A 9,684-nucleotide genomic window follows, 5' to 3' on the forward strand; every position below is an offset into this window, starting at 1 on the left:
CATGTCAGCCTCCCAAAGTGTTGGGATTATAACAGGCATGAGCCATCACGTCCAGCCTCTTTTTTCTTTTTAAGGCTGGTCAAGTGAAGCAGTGGGAGTAAAGAAGGAACAAAGAAATCTGTAAGTGGGGTTGTGATCATTTAGTTGTAAACACCATTGCACTCAGACCGGACTATTGATTGTTTTTCAATCTGTGTTGTCTTACAGAGGGATCATGGTTTAGATTTTCACCCAGTTTCACTACTCATTCAAGGCTTCCAGGAACTGAGGGGTTCTAAAGCAGGATGTTCTGCCACCTTTCTCACCCTCTGCTGTCATTCCCAGAGGGGATGAGCCATTTTGCAACCTTCTGCCACCATGCCTGCAGAGGACAGAGGAGCAGCACTGGCTGGTTTCAAACAAAATCCTCCCCCGCCCTCCTCATCCCACATAAAATGTGCCTAAGCAGGAATTCCAGAAAGTAAAAAGTACCCTCTATAGAAGATTTTTGACATTTCTCTAAAATTTGATTTTGAAGGTGTAATTAGAAATGCAAAATTTATCTTCTTAGCAAAAAATAGACCTGTGAAGTTTTCATGGTATGTGAGAGAGAGAGAGAGAGAGAGAGAGAGAGACAGAGAGAGAAAATAGTTCACACATTTTAAATATACTTAACCCTGAACTCACCAAAAGTTGCAAGGCCACACACTCTTGTCACATATTTCTTCTTTGCTCTGGGAATTTTGGCTATAGTAACCTTTTGTGGTACAGTTTTCTTTTTCTGTTTTATTTGACCCCTTCCACCTTTATTCATTAAGAAAGAGTTTAGCATTAGTTGTTTTGTTTTTGACATAATAAGAGAATACTGTCTTTAAATTTATTAATTTTCAAAAGGTTTAAGTTTCTTTTTCTCTAATACAAAATTACTAAACACATCCAGGTATTCATTCAATAAACGTGTATTAAGTACCTACTATGTGCCCAGCACTGGGCTAAGGGCTGAGGATACAAAGATGAACAAACCATAGCCCCTGCCCTCTAGGAACTCACAGTCTAATGAAGGGAGTAAAAAAAAAATTACAGCAACCTGATATATACAATAATAGGATCCATGAATAAGATTTTATGATAGCTTTGCAGAGCAACAAGTTAGTCCGCTTCCAGAGGATACAGAAAGTTTCCGAGAGGAAGTAACATCTAGGTGGAGTTTTGAAGAATAAGGAAAGGTCCAGATAAAAGGAAAAAGGTTGGAGAGGCATAAGAAAGGACATTCCAGGGAAAGGGAACAAGTATAGAGATAAGAAAAGGCGTTATATTTGGGAACTTCACTTGTCTTGATTGAAGAATGCTTATGAATATGTAGCAGATGAAGCTAGAAAAACAAAAGATTACATACATAGCAGTCACTGGATCTGTGTTTCGGTGGATCTGTGAAGAGTAAGACTGATAGAAAGGCCTCTACAGAGGTTCCTGCATTAGCTCAGGCAAAAAATTGAAAGTAAAGCAGTGCCAACAGTAACGGCCACTAAGCCACAGGCAGGAGAGGAGGGAGGAGAAAGAACAGAAGCTTGAACTGAGTGAAGGGAGACAGAGAAAGTAAGATGGTTCTCAGGGCTCTGGTTTAGATGACTGAATAAACTGTGTGGTCACTAACCAAAATGAAGAAGAAGAAAAGAATCAATGTGGGACTTGAGACTCAGTAAGCTTAATTTCCAAAGTGCAGTGTTTGAGGTGCTTCTGGGATCAAGCACATTTCTAGGCTAGAGACACGGGCCAGATTCAGAGATACAGATTTGGGGATTTTAAGTGTATAGTGGGCAGCAGAAGTTAGGAATGTGATAGAATCATCCAACAAGAACATGCAGAATGAGAAGTAAGTGGGCCTAGGACAGAATCCTGAAAAACACCGACTTTTAAAGGATAGAAGGAACAGAAGTCCACACAGAAGACTAAGGAGGAGTGATAGGAGAGCTAGGAAGGAACAGAAACCAAGGAGTGACAATGTTTCAGCAAAGAGGGAGTGCATCTGTGCTTATTATTTAGCAATGACTAAGCCACTGCTGACCCTTACCGGAAGAGCTGCAGTGGCCAGGAAGTCAGGTTAGGATGGACTGAGGAATGAAGAGTGAACCACAGAACAGAACAGGGGATAGTGAGTCTGGCCTTAGTAAAGAAATCTGGCTAAGGAAAGGAGAGGGATAAGGCAAAGAAAGACATAAGCTTTGGGGAGAGTTTTTTTTTTTTTTAAGACACAAAGTCCTGAATATATTTGTAAGTGAGTTTCAGTCATAGGGAGAACAATGAATGAAAATGAAACAGGCAGGTACAGGATCCACAGCATCAGGAATTGGTCTGAGAAGAAGGAGTGAGTCAAGTGTATGCCAACAGCTGTAAAACAGAGTTTTCAACTGAGCTATCAGAAGTAATGAGAAGATAACATCTTTTTTTTTTTTTTTTTTGAGACGGAGTCTTGTTCTGTCGCCCAGGCTGGAGTGCAGTGGCCGGATCTCAGCTCACTGCAAGCTCCGCCTCCCGGGTTTACGCCATTCTCCTGCCTCAGCCTCCCGAGCTGCTGGGACTACAGGCGCCCGCCACCTCGCCCGGCTAGTTTTTTGTATTTTTAGTAGAGACGGGGTTTCACCGTGTTAGCCAGGATGGTCTCGATCTCCTGACCTCGTGATCCGCCCGTCTCGGCCTCCCAAAGTGCTGGGATTACAGGCTTGAGCCACCGCGCCCGGCCGAGAAGATAACATCTTTTATATAAATGTCCTCACTCTACTTAAATAGAATACACAGGAATTTTAGCTGTCTGCCTTTTACATACAAACAGGGCAAATAAGCATGTTTTCCCAGGTCCAATTTACTGACAAAGCCCAAATCATACCACATCCAACCATGATCCTGAGACTATTAGTATGTGCCCCTCTGTATGATATACATGGGGAACTACAGTAACACGTACACGGCATTAACACTAGGAACCTCCTCCTTTTTGTAAGAGATGAGGTCTCACTATGTTGCCCAGGATAGAGTGTGTGGCTATTTGGAGGAACGATCATTGCACACTACAGCCTTGAACTCCTGGGCTTAAGTGATCCTCCTGCCTCAGCTCCCTAAGAAGCTGGGACTATAGGCACCCACCATTGCGCCTAGCTTTGGGAACCCTTTTAATTACTTACATCTTCTATCGCAGTGACGATATGACTGTACAAATCAAGATATGAATTTAGGTCTTACCTCTCTTCTGTTTTTTCTTCTCCTCTTCTTCCCCCGCTGTTCCTTGACCCTCACTAATTCCAGCTTCTTGTTTGGGTGAATTTTCTAGATATAAAAATGAAATACAAAAGCATGAACATCATCTCACACTGTTAAAAAAAAGAAATCACCTTTGAGCAACCTCATATACAAATAACGCATCTTACCAACAGCTGAGCATGACATTTTGTAAAGCAATGGATTACACTGCTAGATTCCTATTCAAGTCTAGTTCTAAAGTCATTATGGTACGCGTATGGTAACAGAAGAGAAAACCTAGTCTTTTGATATGTGAGGGCTAAAATTTTTAGCCACAAGAAAGGAGCATAAAACACTTGGGCTCTGCAGGAGTGCTCTAGCATCTAAACTTACTAATTTTGTTAACATCTGGAGAAGAGCTCCGCACCTGCTCAGACATGATTCTGTCCCAGTAAGGTCCTGTTCAGGGCCAACCATGTAGACTGAATATAAAACCAGACTTGAGGGTTCTTATTCAACCACTGACAGTGATGGAGTAGCTACCAGCCAAAAGGGACTTATCAAGTTAGGGATTTGTGTGTCAGGGAAATCACCTGAAAGTCAAGGAGCAAAGAGTGGGGCAGTACTGGGTGTCTCTGGGCAGGCCTGTTCCCAGACCAGGCTTTCTCTTCTTCCTGCGACTGCCTTCATTTTTACCAATCTTGCAAGAGAAGCCATCAATATGAGCAAACTGAGGAATTCTGTTCCTCCATAGTCTTCCCACCTCTGCAATGGCAACTCCATTTTTTTTTTGATACGGCGTTTCACTCTATCACCCAGGCTGGAGTGCAGTGGTGTAATCTTGGCTCACTGCAAGCCTCCCAGGTTCGCTCCATTCTCCTGCCTCAGCCTCCCAAAGTAGCTGGGACTACAGGCGCCCACCACCATGCCCAGCTAATTTTTTGTATTTTTAGTAGCGACAGGGTTTCACCATGTTAGCCAGGATGGTCTCAATCTCCTGACCTTGTGATCCGCCCGCCTCGGCCTCCCAAAGTGCTGGGATTACACACGTGAGCCACCATGCCCAGCCAGTAACTCCATTTTTCTAGTTGCTTAAACCAAAACCCTAGATGCCCCTTTTATTCACACCATGCCCAACAAATCAGAAAATCCTGTCAGTTCTACCTTCAAAATATACTCCTACCTGACCACTTTTCACCACCTCCCCACTACCATTCTGACCTCAGTCATCACAAAAGCCTCTTGTCTGGTCTCCCCCTGCTTTTCTGCCTATGACCCTCTTTTGACATTTTTGTTTGTTTGTTTTTTTGAGACAGGGTCTCGCTCTGTTGCTCACGCTGGGGTGCCTCAATCTGCTGGGATCAAGCAATCCTCCTGCCTCGGCCTCCCGAGTAGCTGAGGCTATAGGCATGTGCCACCATGCCCAGATAATTTTGTATTTTTTGTAGAGACAGGGCTTTACCATGTTGCTCAGGCTGGTCTCGAACTCCTGGACTCAACGATTCACCTGCCTCAGCCTCCTAAAGTGCTGCAATTATAGGTGTGAGCCACCACTCCCGGCCTCTTTGGTTTATTCTTAGCAGAGCAGCCTAAGTGATATTGCTGAAACAAGTCGGACCTTATCACTCTTCTGTTTAAACTCCTCCAAGAGCTCCTCATCTAACTAAGCAAAAGCCAAAACGGCCCACAATGCCCAACCCAGTGTGATCTACTCTTACTTCGTATCAAACTCTTCTGTGGTCCTTCAATAAGCTCCAGACACAAAGGCTTACTTGTTGTTTCCTGAATATACTAGCAGAGCTTCTGCTCAGGGCCTCTCCTCAGGCTGTGTCCTCTGCCTAGAAATATTCTGCCAGATACCCAAATGACTCATTCCCTCAGTTCCAAAAAAAATCAACTGCCACCTTTTCAGCAAAATCTTCCCTGGGTACTACCTAATATTTCAAATTCCTTCCCACCAATTCTTATCTCCCCGTTTCCTGCTTATTACTGTCTACATACTATATGTTTTGCTTATTTAATCTGTCTCCCTTTCTAGAATGTAATTGCCACAAGAGTAGGAAATCTTTTATTTATTGGCTTATCCTCAGAATCTGAAACAGTGTATAGCACATAGTACGCTTACAATAAAATCAATATATATTTGCCCCTAAATCATTTACTTTTTCAATTTTGTTTTTTTGAGACAGAGTTTTGCTCTTGTTGCCCAGGCTGGAGTGCAATGGTGCCATCTTGGCTCACCGCAACCTCTGCCTCCTGGGTTCAAGTGATTCTTCTGCCTCAGCCTCCCGAGTAGCTGGGATTACAGGCATGCGCCACCATGCTGGGCTAATTTTGTACTTTAGTGGAAACAGGGTTTCTCCATGTTGCTCAGGCTGGTCTTGAACTCCCAATCTCAGGTGATCCACCCGCCTCAGCCTCCCAGAAGTGCTGGGATTACAGGCGTGAGCCACTGTGCCCAGCCAATCGTTTACTTTTTTTGTTTGTTTGTTTGAGAAGGAGTCTCGCTCTGTCGCCCAGGCTGGGCTGGAGTGCAGTGGCACGACCTCGGCTCACTGCAAGCTCCGCCTCCTGGATTCACACCATTCTCCTGCCTCAGCCTCATGAGTAGCTGGGACTACAGGCGCCCACCACCACGCCTGGCTAATTTTTCTTTTTTTTGGTATTTTTAGTAGAGGCAGCATTTCACCATGTTAGCCAAGATGATCTCCATCTCCTGACCTTGTTATCCGCCTGCTTCAGCCTCCCAAAGTGCTGGGATTACAGACGTGAGCCACTGCACTCGGCCCATTTACTTTTTTTATATAAGAAAGCTGATATTCCGACCTATCCTATCTCAGAGAGAACTTAAACAGCTAACAGAGATAAATGTTAATTCTGGGCCGGGCGCGGTGGCTCAAGCCTGTAATCCCAGCACTTTGGGAGGCCGAGACGGGTGGATCACAAGGTCAGGAGATCGAGACCATCCTGAGCTACACGGTGAAACCCCGTCTCTACTAAAAAATACAAAAAACTAGCCGGGCAAGATGGCGGGCGCCTGTAGTCCCAGCTACTCGGGAGGCTGAGGCAGGAGAACGGCGTAAACCTGGGAGGCGGAGCTTGCAGTGAGCCGAGATCGCGCCACTGCACTCCAGCCTGGGCGACAGAGCTAGACTCCGTCTCCAAAAAAAAAAAAAAAAAGTTAATTCTGTAATATCCTACTAAAGGAGGACTTTTGTATCTTTAGAATAATGCCATACATGCATTTGTCTCAGGTACAGAAGTTTAATGCAAGAAAAAGAATTTTCATACCTACAGTAAGTTTTGCAAATTCATTTGGAAAATTCTTCTCTAACCATTGTCTACATTTAGCAACATCAGGCATATATTCACAGTACTAGGAGACAAAAAAAGAACTGAGTCACAACAAAACATTTCCAAACAATACATCCTAATTAAAAATCACTCCCTATACCGTTAACACAACGAATAAAACAAACCATTCCCATCTGACTTCTTATCCACAGGAAATCTGTATTCAACCAGAATATGTCCCATAAGAAATTAGATATTAAGAAGGATTAGGTACCTCTTCACAGTATCAGTTTATTTCTTCTCCCTCTATTTCTTGCTTTGAGCACATAAGTGCCTCATTTTCATGACTTGCTCACAGAGCCTGACTTAGAAAGTCTTACACACAATTTATATTGCTCTTTCTTTCCTCTGTTCATTCGTGTAGATTTTGGCATTAAGGTTACTCTTATTTTATTAGCTGACTATTCATAAGTCCTATGCAAAAATCCAAAATGCACAGCCATGTGCAAAAGATGCACATGTATGATTTAAGGTCTAAATTTAGAAAATAATTTATAAGACCATAAACTTATTCTAAATCAAAGCTCTCTATAAAAGGTTAAAGCTTTACTATCAAATAATCAAAAATGAAAAATAAAAAAAAGTTCTCAAGGTAGCTTTAAAACCAATAATAACTTCAAATATGTAAGGTAAAAAAATAAATAAATAAATAAAGGACTTACCTCTGTTGGTAACGAACAGACTGAGGAAATAAAAAGAAAAAATATTTGAAATGTTAAACCTATATGTACACACACACACACAGGGCTTATCCTTAACTTTTATACTTGAGAAAATGCTTCATTTTTACATTTTTCCTATAAGTTTTCTATACCACTTTTCAAACGCCACTCTTCAGTGTTTTTGAGGTAAAAGGCACATGGTTATGAGATGATACTATCTTGATTTCTTCATCTAAAGAGTGTCTCCATCAGCTGATGGAACATCAAAGTATGCCATTTTGTATATAGTGAGGTCTTACCATAATCATTTCAGTGAGCCAAAAATTAAGTAAGACAAGAACAATTCCCCCATACAACAGAGTTTGAAGGAAACTGGTTATTTCTTTTCTTTTGAGACATGGTCTCGCTCTGTTGCCCAGGCTAGGGTGCAGTGGTACAATCATGGCTCACCGCAGCCTCCACCCCTCTGGGGGCTCAAACGATCCTCCCACCTCAGCCTCCCAACTAAATGGGTCTATAGACACACACAACCATGCCCAGCTAATTTTTTGTAGAGACAAGGTTTTACCATGTTGCCTAGGCTGGTCTCAAACTTCTGGGCTTAAGCGATCCACCTACCTTAGCTTCCCAAAGTGCTGGGATCACAGGCGTGAAGCACTCTTCCCAGCCTGGTTATTTCTTTTGATAGTTTACCAAAACAGCCACTATTTTTTATTCATACTGACAAATTTATAAACTTTAGCAGCATTTTCACTACCATCTTTTTGCAATACATTTTTCCTTTTTTTTTTTTTTTGAGACAGAGTCTTCCTCTTTCCGCCAGGCTGGAGTGCAGTGGCACGATCTCAGCTCACTGCAACTTCTGTCTCCCAGGCTCAAGAAATTCTCCTGCCCCAGCCTCCCGAGTAGCTGGGATTACAGGCGTGAGCCACTGCGCCCGGCAAATTTTTTATTTTTGTAGAGATAGGATCTCGCTATGCTGCCAAAGCTTTTTCATATTATGCTACACAAGATCACGAAAGTGTAAAGCTAGAAGGAATCTTGGTTCAATCCTGTTATTCGGTGTTACAGCCTGTACAGGCTAGTAATGGACTAGAAGAACTGAAAAAGCTTCCCAATTTTAACTGTAATTCTAATACTGGGTCCACTGTTTATTTTTAAGGTTTAGAATGCAATAGTTCAGTGTGTCCAATATCCTGAGATTTTTGAGGGAGAGGAAGGTGGTATACCATGTAATCACAGCAATTACCGCACACTGGGCACCTAGTATGTGCCAAATGCTTTACTATGCCTTGCATCCATTATTATGTTTACTTGTCACAACCTTGTAAGATAAGAAGTACCATATCTATATTCTGATGATGAAAATGAGGCTTAGTGTACGTAACCACTCGCATCTGGATAATAGGATTTGAATCTGCCTGTTTCTGACGCTCATGTGATTAACCACTAACTTAGATTACACAAAGTAAACAAGCAACTTAGTGGCACCAGACAGCTGAAAATGATCTCCCTTCACCTTACCCTACTAACATTCACCATGCTACCACACAATCACTATTTTATAGATGGGGCACTAAAAGAGTTAAATAGCTCATTCAGTGACAAAGATGGTATGTGGCAGAAGAAAACTGGAATCCAGTGGTTTTGTCCAGTCGTGTCTATTATAGTTTAGGGTTCTTTCCACCAAAGATCTCCCTGGTTAGCTACAGCCCCATATTCCTCACAGTTCAAGTTCAAATACTAGGCACAGTTGTTCAGCCACACTTTCAGGATATAATTATATAACAATTGGTTAAATACCAATACAGCAAATACTAAAGCTACAAATTTTGTACACAATTTCAAATAATATTTAGTTCAGAAAAAAATAAATAAATTGGGGTCTTGCTCTATTGCCCAGGCTGGAGTGCAGTGGTACCATCTCAGCTGGCTGCAACCTCTACCTCCTGGGTTCAAGTGATTCTCGTAGCTCAGCCTCCCGAGTAGCTGGGATTACAGGTGTGTGCCACCACACCCAGCTAATTTTTGTATTTTTAGTAGAGAGAGGGTTTTACCATGCTGGCCAGGCTGGTCTTGAACTCCTGGCCTCAAGTGATCTGCCCACCTTGGCCTCAGCCTCCCAAGTGCTGTGATTACAGGTGTGAGCCAATGCACCTGGCCTGGTTCAGCAAAAGTCTAATGCAATAAAAATTGGGGCAGCTCCTTTAAGTTCTTTAAAAAAGTCAATTTCTCTCTACAGATCACTTACTTATTTGGAAAGGGAAAACCTTTTCAATGCAAACATCTAGCCATCACCTTCAAACTTAGCATCACTAATAGTGAAACATCAGACATTATCAGCTTTGGATGCAATGCAACATGACGAACAAAACATCATCCACAGAACCTTCTTGGCAAAATCTGTTTAACTTGAATCTAATTAAGCCTCTAGGTCGGGTGTGGTGGCTCACAT

The 9,684-nt window shown here is 42.4% G+C and overlaps 1 protein-coding gene across 1 annotated transcript in view; it reads right to left on the reverse strand.

Annotated features, from left to right (window-relative positions):
- Positions 1-420: 420 nt before the first annotated feature.
- Positions 421-9,684, reverse strand: part of DENR (density-regulated protein) — a 25,126-nt gene continuing 15,862 nt past the window's right edge. Inside the window, exons 4-8 of the mRNA XM_011948586.1 lie at positions 7,230-7,249; positions 6,505-6,589; positions 3,217-3,300; positions 667-783; positions 421-440 (exon numbers count right to left, since the gene is read on the reverse strand). Coding sequence (XP_011803976.1) covers positions 421-440; positions 667-783; positions 3,217-3,300; positions 6,505-6,589; positions 7,230-7,249 — 326 coding nt within the window. The remainder of the gene's footprint in view (positions 441-666; positions 784-3,216; positions 3,301-6,504; positions 6,590-7,229; positions 7,250-9,684) is intronic.

This window comes from Colobus angolensis, unplaced genomic scaffold (assembly GCF_000951035.1).
Source record: "Colobus angolensis palliatus isolate OR3802 unplaced genomic scaffold, Cang.pa_1.0 Scaffold28, whole genome shotgun sequence".
Classification (NCBI taxonomy): domain Eukaryota; kingdom Metazoa; phylum Chordata; class Mammalia; order Primates; family Cercopithecidae; genus Colobus; species Colobus angolensis.